Genomic DNA, 21186 nt, shown 5'->3' with positions numbered 1-21186 from the left:
GTTGCTTTCCAAAGGCGTCATAGAGCCCCAGCCTACTACCCAGGAGGCCCTTTGGGGCCTGGGCCAAGATTATCTGGATCTTTCCTTCAGGGGAAAGATCTGACCAACGGGACCCAGGATGAGTTCAGGCCACAGGAGAACCCCAGGAGGAGGTCAGAGGCGGAGGGAGCAGGCCTGAGGCCTGCAGACGACAGAGAACGCACACACACCCACACACCGGCCAAGATGCAGAGCACAGTATGAGGAGGGGCTTCTGTCGGGTTTGTGCTGGGATGAGTGAAATCGTTCAGATTAATCTAGATAAAGCTGGGAAGATGCATATGGAGTTCAGGAAGCAAAATGAGCTGGTGCAGGAGATGGGGGAAGACAGGCCCGGCCCCTGCCGCCAACCTGGGCAGAGACTAGAGGGGAGACAAAGAGGGGTGGGCATCAGATGTGCTCTAGGGGCCACTGTGTTTGCTGGACTCTAGTTGTTACAAGGGAGGCCTTCCAGGGGAGTGAGAGAGAATAAGAAAAGACAAGGACACAGAGAACAAAACAATACACAGGAGGAAACCAAAAACTCAGGAAGGGACATGAACAGGACAACATTAAATGTAACAGGCACTTAAAGAGAGCCAAGATGTATACACCAGACGTCAGCTCCCCCACGACCTCTGCTGTTCTTTGACATTGATGCCCACATATTTGTATCCGCTGATGACTAACACCCTCTTAACACCCGACCTGGCCACTGACACTGGGAGTGACCAACTTCCCACACCTCCTGGGACCCTGCGCGTGTGCAGGCAGACCGCGGCAGGACACCAGTCTCCCTGTCCCTCACTCTCCCAAGAGCACAGACCGCTCACAGGGACATCGGACAGCACCTGTCTCTGGGGCAGCCTCTTTTCCTCCTCCCATTGCTGGGCCGACCCAGCTGCAGCTCCCCATGACCTGACGCCTACCCCGCAGTCTCTCCTGGGGCTGCAGAGCGAGGCCCAACACCACGCTGGCTAGCCAGCCACCGCCACCCACCGCGAGCTCTCCCACTCACTTCGGGACCCTCGCAGTGTTTCTTTACCTGACGTTTCCTCCTGCTTTCTGTATCCGCATCCGCTCCTCATACTGGGTGGGGTTGTGCTCTTTGCTGAGGCTTAAGGCTGCGTGTCTGTGACTCTCTTCATTATAGCGGCACAAGATCGCCTACACGGGGCAAGAGAACCGTTGAGAGCAGCTGACGCGTCCCACAGAACCCCTCGGAACCCCACAGGAGCAGTGGCCAGCCACCAGGGGAACACTTTCCCCTCCCTCAAATCCCAGGAAATCAACCCAAGCTCAAGAGACCAAACAGAAAAATGTGCGTCAAACGTGAGGTGATGCTACATGGTGGAGGCCTGTCCATTTTCAGGTGGTCCAGGGCACTGTACTGGAGGACCTCTAACACTTTCAGGCTGTCAGACCCTAACCTTTCCTGGCCTCAGTTCTGTCATCTGTAAGATGGGAATAGTAACAGCAGCTCCTTCCTCACAGAGCTGTTCTGAGATCAATGAGCCCCCGTGTGCAGAGTGCTTTGCTGCTCTCACAATGCCACAGAGACGCCAGCTACCACTGTGTCCACGTCACACTGCTGTGGAAGCTTAGTGTGTCACAAAATCATGGTCAGCAGCCCCAACTAGAGCTCAAACTAACTGTAAGAACTGTGCACAACAAGCAGCTTCTGGCCCCACTATTGTGGAGTCTCAGGTTTTCTCAAGGGAGAAATCCCATTGGGAAAACCAAGGGGGTTTGGATCAAGAGGCCGGCCAGCCGGCTCCCCTCCCCTAGTGCTGACCACACGTGAAGGGCCTCGGCCCGACTGAGTCAGGAGCTGTGCTCTGAGCTCCCGGGGCAGGGACGACGAGGGTTCAGAGCCACTTTACCCGGCTGTCTCCCAAGTTGGCGATATAGAGGACGTTGTCTACGGCGAGGACACACGTGGCTGTGGAACCGTCCTTCCAGGCAGGCTTCCTGTGGAGAAAGAGAAAGATGCAGTCATCCCACTTTTCTCGGTAACTCCCTCAGCCCTCACGTGTGTAGGTCCGGCTAACGGGCAGAACCAGCCATGGACGAGCCACACTCCCGGCTGGGCCTGCCATACTCACTGGCTGGAGGCCTGCTTGAGGAACTCCTCATCAGTGTGCTTGAAAGTGTCCAGAAGGCACCTCTTCACAGTCTTCTCCACACTGATCACCTCTCCTGTCACAGAAGGACATCACCCAATCAAACTCTGGGGGAGAGAGGGAGGCTCCCTCTGAACAACATTCTAGTTCCCTTTTTCAACAGGGTAGAGATGTACCAGGAAGAATGGGGGAAAGAAGCCTAAACACCTCGCCTGAGAATTCAGAGTGCCTTCGTCAGCTGAAGGCTCACATCCTGGGATCGGGCCTCATGATTCCTCATGGCATCATCTAACTGCCCAAAGCCCAGGCGAGTTCACATCAATTCAGAATAGACGCTGCTCCAACATTCAGGAGCAGCTTCATCAGGAGACACATAGACCCACTGGATCGACAGTTTCTTCTGGGTTCTGGAGTCCTGGGAAATTTTCTTCCATGGGGGTGTACTGTTCCCATGCACCCTGCTTTGAGACTGGCAGGCTTTGCACACACAGTAAGCATCTCTTCCTGCTCTTTCCAGACCGTCCTTCACTTTGCTATACTCTGCATCCCTAGCAGTCATTCTCCTTTTGTTCCTCTCCTGACGTTGGCTGCTGTTGATGAAAGGTATTCTGCTCTGCCAGTTACTTCTGCCGTGCGACCACGAGTTCTGCCTTCCTGCTGGCGGAATCCCCAAGGCCTTCTGTGTCCCCGGGTGTTGAGTCATTTTCCTTTGTGCTGGATACCGATCCATCAATATCTGACTCCAGCTGATCTGGAAGACCTGACGCCTTCTGTTACTGGTTCTCTTTCCTACTCGCTTATCTGCTTATGCTTCATGCCTTTAACCGAGTTTTCTTTCTCCTGCGATCTCAGGGGACTGCAACCTTTTCTCCTCATTTCCCCATCACTCACTTTCTAACTCCTTCCCCATTCACAGTGGTCCCTGGAAGCTGGGCCTCCTCCCACACCACTGAGTTTCTCCAGCATCCTCCTCTGCCCTAAGTGACCGCATAACCCAACATACAGTAGGTGCCCCATCCCATCTCCCTGTTCCTGAGTTTTCTGGCCGAGTTCTGGGAAGCACAGAGTAAGCTTCTGCATTTGGCACTCCCCTGTGAATGGAGGGAGTGTGGTAGGCAGAGCAGAGTTATTGTAAGCCTGTGGGTCAGCTTGTGCAGCCCTGCCATACTGTGGCGGCCTAGAGGGAGGTGGAGGGATCTCATTAGGGATTAGCTTTCTCTGCTGTCAGTTCACTGAGCCATTCCCTAACAAGATCTTCTGACTGCAGAGGCAGCTGAAAACTGCTTCATCTCGTGCACATAATTCTGATTTTGCAGAGACTGGAGGGGTTGGCAGGGTCAGCAAGTGTCTAACCCTCCATCTTGCTGGTCACATGGGTACAGTCTTAATGACAACTACCTCTATACCTGTCCCGAGACTCATGTTCAGCAACACGGCCCCTACTGCCCCCACCATGAGGGAATCCCCCACATCCTCTCAAAATGACAGATCTTTCTACACTAATGAAGGGAAAGAGGAATCACCTAGAGCTCACTTACCTTTAGGAAATTTCCTGATTAGGTTCTGATGCAAATTCTGAGCAGCAAACTTGGAGGCCCGGACTCCTCCATGCCCATCGAAAACAGCAAAATAGGAAACCCGAGAGCTGTCGGGAAAGGAACCAAGCACACGGACAGAGAAGTTAAGGCCTGAGTTGTTCGTGGTCGGGCCGCAGGGCACCTCTGGGCCCGGTTCTCCCTTTCTCATTCCATCTATTTTATATTTTAAGGAAAGCCATCAGTCTAAAATAGAAAATGTCTCAGAGACGAAGAATCAGCTTCACTAAACTTTAAAACAACTTTGTAAAGCAGGTTTGGGATTGTTGTTTTAAGGAACACTGACTGTTTAGGGTAGCTCTTTGCAATGCTCCTATCCACATTTTACATAAGAGGACCCTGAGGCTCACAGGGCCTTGAGATTACAATGGGAAAATCAAGCAGCTGCATGAAATCCAGGCTGATCCGAAGCAGTGAGAAATGAGCAGAGCTCAGAAGGGCCTCGACTTCCTAGGCTTCCAAAGACGGAGCCCTGGTGCCAGAAGAGCTGGTCTGAAGCTTGCCTCTGACCCGCATGAAGGTGGGACCATGGGCACGTCCTTCAGCTTCCTGAGCTTCCACCTGCTCCTTGGTGAGGACGTCCATCAGGGCTCTCAGGTTTCCAAGCACTCGGCAGACAACACAGGCAGGATCACCACTTCAGACGGTTTCTTCAGCTCCCCGGGCTTCGTGACGTCACTCCCCCTTGCGCTTCTGCTGGGTCATCACTTGTGTCCCACCTCCATGCGCCCTGTCCTGGCCCCTCCTCCTTTCTCTCTGGGATCTCGTTGGCTCCCAGGGGTGAGCTGGCCTCTCATTCCAGGTCTCTGCTGAGCCTCAGCTCTGCATCATGGCTCATGTGGTAACCACAGGTCTAAAACAGAACACGTCTTTCCCCCTAAGCTCTCCCTGATTCCTTGTCTTTCCAGTAAGGCAAGTTCAAAGCTCGGACACCACTTCTGACTCTCTGGTGCCTGGTGCCCCGTGCCCCTCCTGCTGCCATCACGTGCCATCTCCACGTCTCTCGAATTGTCACAGCCTCCAGTCTAGACTTTGCCAGCTGCCAAACTGATCTTCCTAAAGCACAGGCCCAGGCCATATCCCTCCTGGGCTGGAGAAGCTTCAGGACAAAAACACAAACTCCTCTGTGTGGCCTTCTCAATCTGGCTCTGACCAGACCTCTCCAGGCTCATCTCACACACAAAGGATGGTGCAGCTACACTGGCCTTCATGGCGTGCTCACACATGACATCCCAACCCTCATCTCCAGGCCTGAATGTACACCCTTCACAGGCCCTGGCTCCCCTCAAGACTCCGATAAGTTCAGTCAGTCAATAAGCATTGGTTAAACACTTTCTACACGCCAGACCCTGGGCTTAGCACAAGAGAAAGAAAGAAAGGGAGGAGACGACATGCCAACAATTACGTACAAGCAAGATCTGTACAGTGGAGAAGACAGGTCATCCCAGAGGGAAGGCACTAGCCATGGGGGACAGGGGTGAGGGCAGGTGGGGGAACCAGGTGGGATTTCAGCCGAATCTTAAAGGAAGCCAGGAGGCAGAGGCGTGGAACAAGCTCAGCTGCCACCTGTTCCACGAGGCCCATCCTCATTCCCCCAGCTGCTTGTGTCAGGCTCACCAGAAGTTAAGCTGTATCTCACTTATACGTATTTTTGTACTGACTTATCCATATCTATGGATTCCTCCCCCTACCCCGGGGAAAAGGCTCTGAGCTCAGGCTGGGTATGGGCTCCGAGGCTTTCAGGACCACCCCGCCACATTCGGAGAAGCCTGGCCCCAGCGCTCATGTAACTGCCTGGGGAGAGAAGGCCCATGGCCCCTGACACCGGAGGGAGCGTGGCGCTGATGATGTCAAAGCTCTTCTGGGGCACTGACCACCACTTCAGGTACTGGCCACGCCCTGTTCTTCTCCACAGCCCTCTTATGAGGTTACCCCAAAGACACCGGGGTACCTCCTTTTGGAAGTTCCTACAGAGCCAGCCAAGCCATATCAGAAAACCCATCCTCCTAAAACTCCAAGCCACATTCTATGGCAAGATCGTCTGTACTGCTTATCAGGCCAAGGTCTCTTTTATGTCATAGAAACCTTGGGTAGTGCAGTAACACTATAGAATGTGTTTTTTTCCCCCCTACACTGATAATTGAAGGGAAAGTTAAATTCTAGTTAGAATTCAGTAAAATAATGATGTACCTTTTTTCCCCCACCCAAGTCCCCGGAATCCCATGAAATTTACCTAAAGATCCCCTACGAATTAAAGTTAAGGAACCCTGTATTAGATTTAACTGGGATTAACTGATTTCCAAGGGTTTCCAAAAATCAAAGCAACTTTGAAAGGGTTGAGACTTTGCAAGACTGAGATATTCCAAAGAATGCATCACCAGCTCTGAAGGGTTTTTCTAAAGAAATTTCTCCATCCCCCCAATCCCCTCACCCCAGCTTCTGAGCAGCTGCACTTTGTTGAAGTGTACTGCCTTCTAAGGAGATTACTTGGCAGGGAGTGACTTTCATTTAGATACATGAATACCAAGATGTTAAATTCAAGAATCTAGTACTCAGAGATGCACTTTAGTCTAAGGGCCTTTTCACAAGGGACCCCAAAAATATACATCTTCAAAGGTTACTACAGAATCCTGTATCGACTTCTATATTCTACTTTCTGATTTCTTTTTCTGGGAAGAGCTTGAGCCTGCACCTTTCTTTTCTTCGATCTCTTTATCATTTGTGCCCTTCATGGGTATTGGCAATATTTCTCAATTTATCATCGTTCATTAATACAACGAATGACTTCTACTGTCCCTTTCAGGTTTTAACATGAAACTATTCCCTGACAAAATTATGGTTAATTATGAATAGTAAGTCCTGGCTCCTGATGAGATAAAACCAGAAGACTTGTTTTCAGGTGTGACAACTCATTTCTCCTGGGTGAAAAAGAATAATAATGAGCAAAAGATGGGGCTCACAATTAAATAGGTCAATACAAAATTATTTAAACAAGTAACTAAAAAAAGGGAAATGGACAAAAGAACTGATAGTAAGTGAAACAATTTCACTCAGAAGTTTAACCAATATAAGCTAACTGCCTAAGACCAGAAGCACCCACAAAGCAGCTTAACCTGGCTTCCTTACAGTAAATCTCCCTTACAAAAGGATAGAAATGGCAGCGAAAGGTAATACTGAGTCACAATAGCAACTCATAAGTAAAATTTTCCACATAAGTATTAGCAAAATTGTCTCGTGAGGCAGAGAAGCATCAGAATGTGGTAAAACCAGTCTCAGGAAAGTTTGGCTACAAAGTCAACAAAGCAAAGTCATCCCAATGACATTCCAAGATGAAGAGGGAAAAAGGAGAGTGGACAGAAGACAAAGAGACAGTCAGACAAGCCATTTCAACAAACTGTTTTTTCCATCAAAGATGGTGGAACCACCTCATTTGGCCCTGAGGTGCCCCTGGAAGTAGAAACGGCACTCGAGGGAACACAGAGAAGAGCATTCAAACTGGACGAGAGATGCACACGAGGGTGTGGAGAGGCCAAAGCACAGGGCGGCGTAAGGAGGGAAGCCTACCACAGATGGGGCAGAAATCTTGGGGCTTATTTAGCTCCACAGAATGATGATGACCAACCTGCGTATCTGTTCTCTGCTCTACACAAAATCTACAGAAGAATCAAAGGAAACTGACGAAGGTATTAATGAGGAGCAAGCAGGCATCCACAACTGACAGTCAACATCAGACCAGATCGTTCTAATTTCTCAATTAACTGAAATGTGTAGAAAACATCACACATACTACGTGTGGATTATGAAAGGGCAGTGGATTTCAAAGAGGAAAGAGCCACTTTATGGGACCTTTTACAGAAAAGCTGTTTCCCTCCCACCCGTCTAGACCACTACGGGCTCCTAAGATCTAACAACAGCAGTAACTGCTCCACGGCCCTTTGATTATGAATTCCAGAAAAGGCACACAACTTGGAGGTGCAGGCCTGTGAAAGGTACCCACCACCACAAGAGGGGAGACCCAGCCCCAAGCAGAGATCAAGGGGAGGGATTTCCTGTGCAGGAAGACGAGGTCTTCCACATGCTCCTGTCTGCGGATGATATCATGCTGACGACTGCAGGCGCCCGTGCTCTCCAACTGCTCGAAGGAGTTTGGTCTGTTCAAATACCCAGGAAAGACCAGCAGTGCAGTGCAGCGGGCTGAGTGCTAAGCCTGGGTCCAGGAAGCTCCAGGCTTGAGGCCTGCCGCTAACACTAGCTGGGTGACCTTGGGCAAATCCCGTCACTTCTTCTCCATCAGATAAGTTAGAACTGGACTTGAAAGCCTCCCCACCCCCTCCTGGAGCTCTAAATCCGTAAGCCACCAAGGACGCTTCCACCCAGATTTCAATGTGCATTCGGATGGGCACCCCGGGGAGCTTCTCCATCAGGACGTCCATCATGGATGGAATCACGTGGACGTGAGCTCTGCCCCGAGTTTAAAAGGAGGAGGAGGTGGCGGCAGAGGAGAGCAGGCCAGAACAGGTCCTGAACTGGCCGCAGAGGAAATCAAAGCCCACCTCTTCCATACTACCATCTGACTGGAGCTTCCGTGTGCAGCAGGCCTGGACGCCAACCAACAGCACAGAATCTGAGAGCAGCACAGCACAGAGGCTGACGGCAAGGTGCATGCACGGAGGGTGTGAGAAACGTCACAGACCTCTGAAGAAGAGGCCATGGCTGAAGTCCACCAGGGAACGGAAGGCGGAGAAAGAAGGTGGGCTGGTCACTTGGCAAGAGAGGTAAAAGGCACATGGCCGGCGCTCTGCCAGCAGGAGACCAGCAGGAAGGCTGCCGGGGGCTGGGGGGGGGGAAGGAGGAGAAGAAGACCACGTGGACGACATCAGACCTTTAGGGTTTAGGGCACAGCGTCACCACTCCAGTGCCCATGACCACGGATGAGCCACTTGATCCTTCCGAGTCCCCTTTCCTCCTCTGGAGGGTGGGAGCGGTCCCGGTGGTAGCCCCCCACCCCCACCCCCTTTGCGAGCCGAGGGTACTCACATCAGAGGAGACAGGGGCTTACACTCCTCTGTGATGTCATTCAAGATCACGTGGGCATCCTGCATCTCTTCCCTTTCTCCTTTCCTCTCTGCCACGTAACCTTTAAGGCCAAAGATCACCGAGGAATCTGAGGAAGAAAACAACATGAAAGCGGCCAAGTTCTTCTTTCAGAAGCCCCACCTCGAAGCACTTCACTCAACAATCCCCTGCATGCTGGCTGCACTGGCTCACATCTCTGCTGGGTCCGGGGGGGGGGGGGACACCTCAGGCATTATCCGGGTGGACGGAAGACCCATCAGTCCTGAGGCACTGCCTTCAATCCATCCAAAGGAAGGAGCTTTTCTCCTTCAGCTCAGGTCTCGTTATGATTCACAAGCCCAACACAGGGCAAGGAAAGACCAGTTCAGCTTGTCAAAAATTCCTTTTCATTAAAGCCCATTAGACAAATAGTTATTTCTACATCTGAATTTGGCTAAAAAAAGTCAACAATGATAAATCCCCAACTTCTGAAACTTTCTAAAACCAACAGCAGAAGTACTGGCTTGAGTGGCTTTTGTCTACAGCGGTGCCTGGCTAAGGGGGCCACAGCCCACCCATGTGGCTCTGCAGTCGGCAGCACTCTCTGGCAGGGGGTGGAGGGAGTGGGGGAGCAGGTGGGGGTTCACCCTCTCATACAAATTACACAGCAGTCTTTCTTGGGTAGTTCAGAAGCTCCAAGCTCTTTTTCTCTCCTCTCAAGCTGTGTAACTATGCCGAGCCCAGATACTTCACGGGCAAACAACAGTAACTGTGGAGAGTGTGTGCACATCCACAGACTCTTCAGTACCTCTCATTCATCTTCCCCACCCAAACCTTGATCAAAATTGACACCAAAGGACAAAACTGTCCACCTTTATCTCCATTCCCCAGCCTTGGACATACTCAGGAGATGGGGAGTGGAAGAGATGGAAAATGGGCATTTTGAGAGAGAAACAGAAGAGAAATCTGGAAATTCACAAATGGGATCATCACTTCCTCAATCTGGATGGAAAATACACTGGCTTAGGGTTCTGCTACATATGAAGTCTTCCAGGCGAACCCAAGAGAGGTCAAAGGAAAAGGAAATAAGAAAAACAAACTAAAAGGAGATATGCTCTATGCATAAAGAACACACCCCTAGGGACAGAAATGAACAGCGGACAACTGGAGCTGCTTCTCCCACTCCCTGGGCTAGTGAGGCATAACATCTAATACATTTGTTTTCAAACTGTCTGAAAACCTTTACAAACTTTCTTTTCCACAAGCTCTTCACTCCCATTCTTCTCCTCCTCCATAGTTTTCCGTTTCGCTCCTTTCCCATCATTCTTCAGTCCCTGGGACACTTGAGAGGCAGGTGAACCTAGAAGAAAAGCAGAGGACGGACCACTTCAAATGGCAGGGATGGCCACCTGGGCACCTGCAGACAGACCAGCCAACGAACACAGGGAACTTGGTCAAGCAAAGGTGAAAAGGAGAACTGCCAAACAAGACTGGCACCACGGTGGTTTCTACTTCAAAACAAACAGCGGTCACTTCAAGCCACACACGCACACCTAGCGTGGAAGAGACCACAGGCAAAGTGATTATTTCCTCGGTCACCAAGACCGACGTTGAGATTAGGCAGCCGAATGCTGTGACACGAGTATCTATACACACACAAGCTACAATGACACACGTGCACCTTCGAAGGCAAACACATGCCTATCTTAATTTGGCAGATTTCCAGAAACTGATAAATGAACAGACAGATTTTAATCAATTCAGAAAAAAAAAACCCAAGGACCATTTAAAGCCAAAGTGCAGAAACACTGCTCAGTATGAAGAACTTTTCTTACATGTTTTAAGCAACAACTACTTTAAGTCAGTGTTAATGGTCCAGAAAATTCAAAATGGCAGCTCAGGGCTCAGCAGCAGATGGAGCTTTAGACCTGAAGTCAGAAGACCCGAGTTCAAATCCAGCCTCAGTCACACACACTACCTTGTGTGACACTTCACCTCTGCTTCATCTGTAAAATGGGAGTCACAACAGTACTTCCCTCCCAGGGCTGTTGTGAGGCTCACGAGATACCATTTGTAGAATGCTTTGCTATAGAAATGTTAGCTATTACAATAGGAACTATTATTCTTTCCTTAGCTGGAGATATGCTCACTGGCAAACGGCCAAGCTTTGACCGAAGGGCTGTGTGATACACGGACAAACGCAGATGAACTGAAGGGCCGTGTTCCGGGGCTATTCCTAAGACATTCTTAGTTCCTTCTCATGGACTTCGACAGAGAAGGCTCCTTAAAGATCAGCAATTCAGAGGTTACTGAGCCAAATCCCCTCATTTTCCAGATGTGGAAACAGAGGCAGGCACAGATCAGTGAAGGGATGAGCCCAGGGTCACAGAGCTGGGGTTCTGTCCCCTTCTCCAATGAGCTCAGCCCACTTCCTTTAAGATGAGGAAATAGGCCCCATGAGGTAAAGACACTTGTCTAACCTCCTACTGGCCACAAGGGGCAGTGCTGGGAAGAAAGCTTTCTTCCTGCGCCTGCAGAATGAGCCCTAAGGCTGCCCCCCCCCCCCCCCCCCCCCCCCCCCCCCCCCCCCCGTCTGGGTGCCCTTTCCCCCCATTACCAGACTCTAGGCACCTGGAGGACAAGGGACTTCAGAGGGATCCAACTTTGCTGATCAAAGACTGTTTAGACTACAAAGATCTTAGACTAAGCCATATTCCCCCAAACTGGATTTTCAGTATGTTTTCTCTTCTTCAATAACATCGGAATTATGTGAGCAGTGACTCAATGACCAAATCCTTACCACTGAGGGATGCAGGTACAAACATGGCATTACTTAAATTTGCACTGCCTGTTTCCACTATTTACCATATTATACATCAGTATAACTTTGAAAGTGCCAATCTGAATACACGTGTCCCCTTTAGGGGCTAGACTCAGCTGGACCAGTCCGCAGCTGCCCTCCCTCTCCCTCCATCCATTTCTGTCTCCTGGCTACTCCTCCCTACACTCAGTGTCACTCACCTACACCCTGCCCCCATAGCCTGTCTCTTCCTCTTCTCTTCCTTTCCACTACGTCTTCGGCACTCTCTGGGCCTCTTGCTGACCAAGCTGCCTTCAGCTCAAACCAACCACCTCTGGATGTCCACAGAAGCTTGGCTTCTCCTCCCAGGAGACGCTGTGTTTCTGACCACTTTCCAGAGGGTACCATTCTCTGTTTCTCGGGCCCTGACACATGCTGGGTGAGGAGGACGACTGCCTGACCCAGGGTGCTCCCTTCTGCTACCCATCACTGTCCAACACTCTTGAGTGTTCCCTCTATCCTTCCACATCGCTGCATTCTGATCTTTGTTGACAATACATCAGCCTTCATGCCAATCTCCCTCCTTACTCACAGAATTCAGTGCCTGGCACACTCTTTCTATGCCTGTCATCATGCTGCAGGGACTTCTACCCATGTAAAATACCCTCTCTGACCTCCATCTTTCCTACCACGCAGTAACCCAAAAAAGTTTACATGTTTGATTACAAGGGTGGCTTTCAAAGTGTGGTGTGAGGACCCCTGGGGACTCCAAGACCCTTTTAGGGGGTCCGCAAGGCCAAAATTATTTTCCTAATAATATTTAACGTCATGTTAATATCTAACGTAGTAGATACTGATAGATATAATCGACATAAACAAAAGTTCTTGGGAGGGGTCCTCAATAATTGATGAGTATAAAAGGATTCTGAGACCAAAGAGTTTGAGAACTGCCACCTAAGATTTTAACCACTGCCCATAAATGTGCTAAAGATATTAGTCATGAGGACCTTCCTCTCCAACTTACAGTTCAAAACCTATCACAGCAGTGGTTAGAGCGCCAGGCCTACAGTCAAGAGGACCTGAGTTCAAATCTAGCCTCAGACACTTAGTAGCTATAAGACCCTGGGCAAGTCACTTAACCATGTTTGCCTAGTCTCCTCCTCTGTAAAGTGAGGATAATAAAAGCAGCTGCCTCCCAGGGTCATTTTAAGGACCAAACGAGATAACTATAAAATGCTTATTAGCACAGTACCTGGCACACAAGCACTATCTAAACTTTAGCTATTGTTAGCATTACCATTTTGGGCTGTCCATTGGGAAGAGGTGGGCCTCCTCCTTGCCACAGCTAATCCCCGTCTGCTCCAATGTCCTTCTCGGAGTTTGCCGCAGAGATCATTCTCTCCCCACCTCATCTCCGATCTGTCCCTTTCCATCAGCTCCTTTACGATGACCTACAAAACTGCCCAGGTAATCATCCTCTCAGGCACTCATCACATCTCTCTCCCCAAGCCTAAAACTCACTTCCTGCCCCCCAACTCACTCACTCCAGCAAGCTGTCTCATTTCTTTCCTCCCATTTAAAATATCTAGAGAAAAGGGTCTATGACCAGCATTTCCACTTTTTCATCACTTGCTTTCATCCTCTTGCAATCTTCTTCAAACCTCAGCACTCTGTAGGTGACAAATGATGTCCCCAGAGACACACCCAAGGGCCTTTTCTGCGCAGATCCTTCGGGGCAGCAGACGCTGCTTCTCCTTTGAAGGGTCACCTCTTCTCTCAGCTGCAGACATGTCAGGTCCTCTCGATTCTCCTCCCATTTCCTCTACCAGTTCCCAGCTCATCTTCCAAAGGTGTCAGAACACTGGGGGCTCCCCAGGGCTCTGCCTGTGGCCCTTTTCTCTTCTATTCCTTTGTCCCTGGGAAATTCCACTCACAGCTTTACCTGCTGGAACAGAGTAGGGATCTCTGGGGAACAGTGACCTATCGTCAGGTGGGAGCAACCGCTCTTACAAGGAGTACTGCTGAACGTAGGTGCAGGAGAACCAGTGGGATGAGAGGGAAGCCTCCCCTTGAGCGGGCAGTAACACCACAACAGCTGCTAGTCCTAAGGCCCTTCGAGCTTTGCCAAGCACTGAGCACACATGATAATCTTGTTTGAATCTCACAATTAATCTGCAAAAGTTTTACACCACTTACAGAAGAGAAAACTGAGCCTGCAGAAGTGAAGAGGGAGTTGCATCAGAGCTCTCTCTGCCCTGGCCCACACGGTGCCCCATGGGAGGGTGGGGATGTTGTGGCTGGAGCCTGTGGGTAGTGAAGTTGCCGGGTGCTCCTAGGGCCCTACCTCTGGCAGCCCCGGTGCTCGGGGCTCCATGGCAGCAATGGTCCACTGTGAATCACTGCCGCTTCCTGTTTACCATGTAGGTTTCTGAAAAAGCAGCTTAGGGTGCTGGGAAGCCTTAGAAGAAAAGAGTCCCTTCCGTCTCCTTCTGAGGCTCGCGAGTCCACATCCCAATTGGCAGATGTCAAGTGCAAGATGCGGAGCCCTGCACGCCCAGGTGTGCTGGGGGAAGCCTGTGCAGTTACCCGGGAGAACTCTCTTCTCGTCAGAGTGGATGGATACCAATCGTTAAGGAAACCTAGCCGCCTGCAGGATAAGGAGCCCTGCTGTCCGCTTCCCTAAACAAGCTGCAGCCCTTCACCGCCTGTGCTCCTTCCTGCAGCAGCACAGAGACTCCCGGCCCTCCAGCCTTGCTGCCTCTGGCTCTTCTCCAACACCTTGCTATCTCAGCTCACGCCACGCTAAAGACAGCTTGCGATCTCCTACTCACCCTTACAAACTGAATGCACCTGCCAGCTCCCCTGTGGTCTTCCATCCCTAACTGACCTGGCCGGGACACTCCTGCTCTAACATAGGCTATAAAACACACGGCTCCCTTCCCCTCTCAAGGCATCTTTCATGCATCACAGTCACTTGGGTGTGCGCCACAATCCTGCTGCAAGGTGTTAAGTCCCATGAGTCTTAAATGCCCTATTCTTCCCCCAGGACCTAGCAAAGCTCCTGTTTCATTCAATGTTTGCCAAACTGGATAACAGATTAAAAAGAGAAATAGAAAAAAATGAATTTGAGGATCTTTAGATTTATATGCCAAGGGTTTATTTAAAGCAGAGTGTGACAGAGAACAGACCCCAAGGAAGGTATCATTGACTCTATTTCTGCGAAATGGACTTTGTTCAATTTGAGCTTTCATCTCTTCTCTTTCAATGCTGTGGTTTGTAAGTTGCCGGAAATATCTTTGGCAAGAAAGGCTAAAATGTGAACGAGGTATTATGGACAGACAGCACTGCCTTGAACCTCTTTTCACCCACTTACCTGAGTCACCACTGCTAGCAGGTGGAAGATCATCAAAAAGCAAAGATCCCCCTGACCCTGAAACACAGCAGAAGCCCCAGTGAGTCACAGACAAGCCTCCTTCCAAGGTCTTCTTGTCCCAAGTCCACCCCGCCAGGACACCTCACCCCCAAGCCAGCTGACATCCACTCACAGCCCTGTTGCACCAGCCCTGAGACCAGGGACGCTGGCGGAAGCAGGAGGACCCTGGACTTACCTGATACCAACCCTAGAGAAATGCATCATTGTCAAAGAAACAGAAATCAGCTTTAAAGAGTCGACTTCATTTTAACCAGCACAACAAATGTGGCTGCTGAACGAACCAGAGAAATCTGCTTGTATTTCTTAGGCAAGATTTTCTCAGGGCTGGCTACTAGCTACAAGCTGATTGTCTGCCTTACCTGATGCCTCTGATTCAAAACTTAAGACAGTCCAACACCTATCCCATCTGTGTGTTGAAAATGGGGGAAAGGGAGAAAGATTGAGACAACTACAATCCCAGGATGAGGAGAGAGGTTGACACACACCTGGGAGAGCCTGAAGACTGTACCTGAGTCAGCACTGCTAGCTGGAGGCAGGTCATCAAAAAGCAAAGATCCTTTCTGTACGTCTTTCCCTGAAATACAGAGAACAGGCTTAGAACATGTCTAATTAGATCAGAGGAAGAATTCTCCAAAGAAAGTCTAGATGATAAAAATGCCCTGGGACAACTATCTTTAACTCAATGACTTTCCCAACTGTCAGACAAGATTGCATGTTCTGTTCTACAAATAAATCATATTTTTGCTGAGTACTACCATGGACATTCTCACTGTTCCTATCTAGTCACACACACACTGATTATACATCTTACAAACTTTTATTTTGGGAACAAAAAGTAATGCATTAAACATTTTAAGGACTATCAGGTCTTTCAAAGAAAAGGATAAATGTAAACTCCTGTTATACCATTCCTATAACACTGGTATCCACATTGCTTAACCTAATTATTCTTTAAAACACAACCTAAGGAAAAGAAAATTGTAACTGTCCCAAGGATTCAGCAAAGTAATGGTAAGTTTCTAGCGTGAGTTTCCAAGGTGGGTGATACTGCCCCCTGGGGGCGCTGCAATGATCCAGGGGGGCAGTAGTAGTTTGAAATGATACAAATTTAAAAAAGAAAAACAAAATTGTTAAAGGGTTAAAGAAAGTAGATTTCCAAGGGGGTGTTCTGTAATTTTTTTTTTGAAAGGGGGCAGTAGATCAAATAAGTTTGGGAACCTCTGTGAGAGTTACTTCTGTTCCAAAAGAGTTTAAGATATGGGAATCTCTGAACTAGAAATGCCTTTCAGAGAACAGACAAAATTTTATGAATGTAATATCCAGTTAAACAGTACTTAATATGTTATATAGATGTGTAATGTAAAATGTCTAGAGGAGAGAGGGGGGAGAGAGGGAAGGGGAGAGGGAAAGAAAGAAAGAGAGAGAGGAACATTTAATAACCTACAAGCCAGCATCGAAAGCTAACTACTTATATGTAGACTCAGAACTTAGTCTGCCTATAATATGTAGAAGTCTGAAAAAAGGAAAGGGCCTTAGAAGGCCTGCCCATCTTTTTTCCGTCCCTACTCCCGTTAGCAGGTATGACTTGGATGAAGATCCAGCAAAGACTTAAAAAGAGCTGTCAGGTAGAAGAACCAGGAGAAAGTAGTATCCTGAAAATCTCAGAGAAGAAAAGTATCAAAGAGAAGAGGACGGGTAATAGTCTTACGGGATGTAGAGAGATCAAGAAAGATGAGGATTAAGCAAAGGCCAGGTGGCCAACAAGCTTTTCTATGATTCTCAAGACCTCTCAAACCTCTCCAAATTAGGAATTATGTGCTAGAGTTGAAGCAACTGCAGTTGTCTTCATGATCTGGAACAAGAAGAAGCCAAAAAACTTCAATGAACCAAGCAAATTAGCAGCTAACCCCGAGCACGTTCAACTCCTCTTGTCCCCAGGCTCCAAGCAGTGGGGCTTGCACAAGCTGACCCACACTCCTGCAATGGACTTATCTCACAAGCCCACCCCACCTCCCTTCCCAGTGCTGCAGATCCAAAGGGCAGGAATTTGCTGGGGCTGCAAATACATCCAGGAGCCAGACACTGATGCATATCAATGGCTCTGTGTGGCACCAGACTAAACCTGAGGGAAAATGCTTGGGACAAGTGAACTGTCCAGCATGGGAAGAGGCTGAGATACCCTTGAGCTCTTGCCACTACCAGGGTTAACAGCTGTCAAAGGGGGAATTGGGGGAGGGAACAAGAGGCATTAGAAAGTGAGCAACACGGGAAAACAAAGAGCGAGCTCAGGAGGAAGACCTTGAACATAACCAGACAAACCAACAGGAAGGATACTGACAGCAGAAGAAAATACGGCCTGCAGCTCAGGGAAAAGAGTCTAGACAGAAATGACTGACTGCTGCAAGACAACGGCAAACGAATGACGCAGTGGAGGGCTCTGCGGATTCTGAAGAGAGCACGGAACCACTGTGGCACGTTCCTGAATAGTTTAAAAGATAAATGAGGGCGCAGTGGGTAGAGCACCGGCCCTGGAGTCAGGAGGACCCGAGTTCAAGTCCAGCCTCAGACACTTGATGCTTACTAGCTGGGCAAGTCACTTAACCCCGCTGCCTAGCCAAAAAAGAAAAAAAAAAGATAAATTAGAATTATGAAACAGAATTTACGGCTTGCACAGCAGAAATAACTGGCAGAACAGAAAAACTTGAATCTACGGTGGTGAGTCTCACCCAGAGACAAAAGACAGAATTAATGAACTGGGAATACAAATACATAGACGTGAAGGACAACATGGAAGAAAAGAGGCAGAAGAGAGTAATGTCAAAAAGAAAGCAAGACTCCACACAAGCAAAACATACAGATTTCAAAGAACGACCGTGGAGAGAAAATTTCAGGATTATCGGTCTCCCAAAAGACCACAAGTCAAAAAGCCTGAACACCAAAAGTGCAAGAAACAGCACAAAGCAACTGCCCAGAACTTCTGAACAGAATACCGAGAACTGAGCGACAGAGTCCACAGGACGCCTCCCGAAAGAAACCGTGTGCTGCCAGCTCCAGGACGCAGCGCAGTCACAATTAACAATTCCACAGCGATCAATTACTCAGGCACCAGTCAGTCCGTGAGCACTTATTAAAATAACCACTATTTTGCTGGGTGCTCTCCCGGAACTCACAGTCTTACGGCGGAGACAACATGCAAACAACTATGCAGAATTAAGCTGGCTGCAGCATCAACGGAGGGAAGGCACTAGAAGTAACATGAAGCACCAAGGGCTTCCTGTAGGTGAGATTTTAGCTGGGACTCGAAGGAAGCTAGGGAAGCCAGGAGGTAGGGAGAGCATTCCAGGCATCAGCGGCAGCCAGGAAAAATGCCTGACCAGGATAGGAAGCATCCTGCTCCAGGGAAAACCAGGGCAGGGCAGTGTGCATGGATCACAGCGGGTGGGCGTGGGGGTGAAAAGGTGACAGGACATAAGAAGATTCCTGCTATGGGGCAATATCCTCTTTATCACCTGTAGGAATCGCTATTTCTTGAGAGTGAGCTTAAGAGGAAAAAAGGAGGCAAGAGGTCAACATCTACAAGGCACTGAGAGGAGCAAAAGAGGCACCTCAAAACTTCGAATCCCAAGAGGAACGGAGAGAATAAAGGACTTAAGTAAGGGTAAGGGCCCTGAATCAATGAATAAAAGGCTAGGATAGAAAGGGAATGTAAGGAAGGAGAATAATGGGAAAAATTCTTTTTAGAAAAACACAGTAAACAAAAGTTTAAAAACCAATGAACTGAAAGAGAGGAAGGGGAATTCTACTCAACTACTTCACTGAGATAAAAAAAAGGAGGGAAAAATTAAATGGTCAGATAAGATGAGGGGGTTGCGCAGGGCAGAGAATGAGCTCAGCTCTGGACAGGCTGCGGTTAAGAGGCCCATGGAGCATCCAATCTGAAACGGCTCCAAGGTAAGTTGTGGCGCGGACTGCCAGCAGACAGAAAAGCTGGGTCTTGCCTGCACTGAGATGCCAGGAAAGCCCAGGGGAACAGAGGAAGGTGCTGAGAGAGTACTGGGGCGAAGAGCCCTTTCCCTCTCCCTTCCCAGCAGAGGACTTCATGAAATCACTGTAGAACAAAAGGAGGCCACCTGTCCAGAGACCCAGTTATGGATCACGGCACATCTGGAGCCAGCTGTCCCGCAGGCACCTCAAACTCAACAGACCTGAACAGAGGCTGAACTCATCTTTGTCCCCCAAACCCAGGACCCCCTCCTCCGAACCAATCTCCACGCATGCACCACCACATGGGGACCGTCCTCGACCCTCCCCGCCCCTCGCCCCAAACATCCAGTCAGCCGCCAGGGCTCATCGGCATCACCTCCCCCACATCTCACAGCTGTCCCCTTCTCTCCACTCGCCAGTCACCGACCTTGTTCAAGCCCTGGCCATCTCTTGCCCCATTTCCCTGCCTCCCTCACGGCTGCCAAAGTGACCTTCCTAAAGCACAGCCCCGACCCTGTCAGTGCCTGCTCAGGAAACACCAGGGGCTGCTTCCTTACTGCTGGCTCAACTGCAGCCCTTCAGCACTGGACCCTGGCCCACTTCCCCCAGACTTGCTAGGCATTATCACCCCACCGTGGGCAGTCCAAATGATCGTTCTGACGCTCCTCCCGAGGCCACAAATCTGCACTGGCTTTCTACCACGCCTGCCTAGAAAGTTCGATTTCTTGGAACGCTGTTTGCTTCAAAGCTCAGTACAAGAGCTCTTCTATGCGACTAAAACACCCGAGTCTTCCTTGACTCAGAGGATCATAAACCCAGAGGTGGATGGGATTCTTTTTACAAACAAGGAAAGTGGGGCCCAGCCCAAGGTCACCCTGCCAAATCTCAGGTGGGATTTGAACAGAGGGGCTCCGACCCAGGGGTATGTGCTGCTGTACTCCCCGTCCTTCTGCTCCATCCCTAGTGAAGATGGAAAACAGCCTGTCTTTAAGAGCATTTGTATCACTGTCCTTCAGCTGATTCTCAACGAATAATGTACCACTCTCAACCCTGTCCACCAGACTCTAAGCATGCCTTCCTAAGAGATCTGGAGTGCTAAGGCCTCTGAGAATGCTCTTCCTCCCAGCATGCTGCCCTTCGACCAAAACATTCCTGTTACCGTACTTCATTTTGTTTTTTTTTTTTTTTTGGTTGGGCAATGGGGATTAAGTGACTTGCCCAGGGTCACACAGCTAGCAAGTGTTACGTGTCTGAGGCCGGATCTGAACTCAGGTCCTCCTGAATCCCGGGCCAGTGCTCTATCCACTGCGCCATCTAGCTGCCCCCTCATACTTCACTTTAAAATAGCAGCTCATGCTTCGTTCACATCCAATTTCTGGCCCTCTTGCACATTTTTTCCCCACTGCATTTCAGCATAAATGATTGCACATCTTCAGTTAATGATGTTTTTCTTTCTTCAGACGAGTGGGCTGCCTGCCTCTCATCGCCTTGTTTCTGATGTTTCACCTCACTCTGGGATTACTTTTGAATGTGCATCCTAGTCTAACTGGAATTGTAGCCTCAGCCCTTACAGGCTGCCTGCAGTCTTAAGCTGGCATTAAAATAAAAAGTACTTAGAAATTAAACAGCACCACATCCAAGAACAAGCACTTGAACTGTCAGCTCCGGTTCCCCCTTTGAATGCCCCAGGGGACACCGCCTCCTGATACTTAGTCACTCTAGAGACAGCCACCGACAGAGGAAGCTTCAAGGGACCGTGCCACTCTACGAACAGCAGCAGAAACCTCACAGGCACACACCATGATTTTAGGCGACTGCCTCGCCTGCCAACCCCACGGACAGACAAGTTATTATACACACTGCAGACACAAGAAACTGAGGCTCAGAGAGAGGAGGTGATGCACCCAGGTCACAGGGTCGGTGATCAGGCACAGACCTCAGGCCTCCTGAGGCCTGGGCTCTTTCTAGAAGACCACACTGCCCAAATCTTTGTCAATTAATGAGCATTTACTTTCTCTCAAATCACACTTCCTCAAGCCTGACAAACCTCCATGCCTGCAGTGATAGCCTCCTAGTCAGCTGGAGCTCACAACCGGCCTGCCTGGAGGGGGAGCTTTGACAGTAATGAGAATTCCCAAGTGGTTTGGTCTCCTGGCTCTGCATCAGTCCAGGAAGGTC

The 21186-nt window shown here is 49.5% G+C and overlaps 1 protein-coding gene across 2 annotated transcripts in view; it reads right to left on the bottom strand.

Annotated features, from left to right (window-relative positions):
* ILKAP (ILK associated serine/threonine phosphatase) overlaps positions 1–21186 on the bottom strand; it is a 37591-nt gene that overhangs the window by 7351 nt on the left and 9054 nt on the right. The window contains exons 3-10 of one of the 2 annotated variants that reach the window (XM_020988972.2): positions 15533–15598; positions 14965–15021; positions 10032–10151; positions 8774–8900; positions 3680–3786; positions 2124–2217; positions 1902–1989; positions 1064–1185 (exon numbers count right to left, since the gene is read on the bottom strand). In XM_020988972.2, coding sequence (XP_020844631.1) covers positions 1064–1185; positions 1902–1989; positions 2124–2217; positions 3680–3786; positions 8774–8900; positions 10032–10151; positions 14965–15021; positions 15533–15598 — 781 coding nt within the window. The remainder of the gene's footprint in view (positions 1–1063; positions 1186–1901; positions 1990–2123; positions 2218–3679; positions 3787–8773; positions 8901–10031; positions 10152–14964; positions 15022–15532; positions 15599–21186) is intronic. The other variant, XM_078147315.1, reaches the window with a different exon arrangement.

The sequence above is a fragment of the Phascolarctos cinereus genome, unplaced genomic scaffold, assembly GCF_003287225.1.
Source record: "Phascolarctos cinereus isolate Bilbo 61053 unplaced genomic scaffold, phaCin_HiC Scaffold_7;HRSCAF=346, whole genome shotgun sequence".
In the NCBI taxonomy this organism is placed as follows: Eukaryota; Metazoa; Chordata; class Mammalia; order Diprotodontia; family Phascolarctidae; genus Phascolarctos; species Phascolarctos cinereus.
The sequence above is the reverse complement of the archived record's forward strand: the minus strand, read 5'-3'. Positions and strand labels throughout refer to the sequence as shown.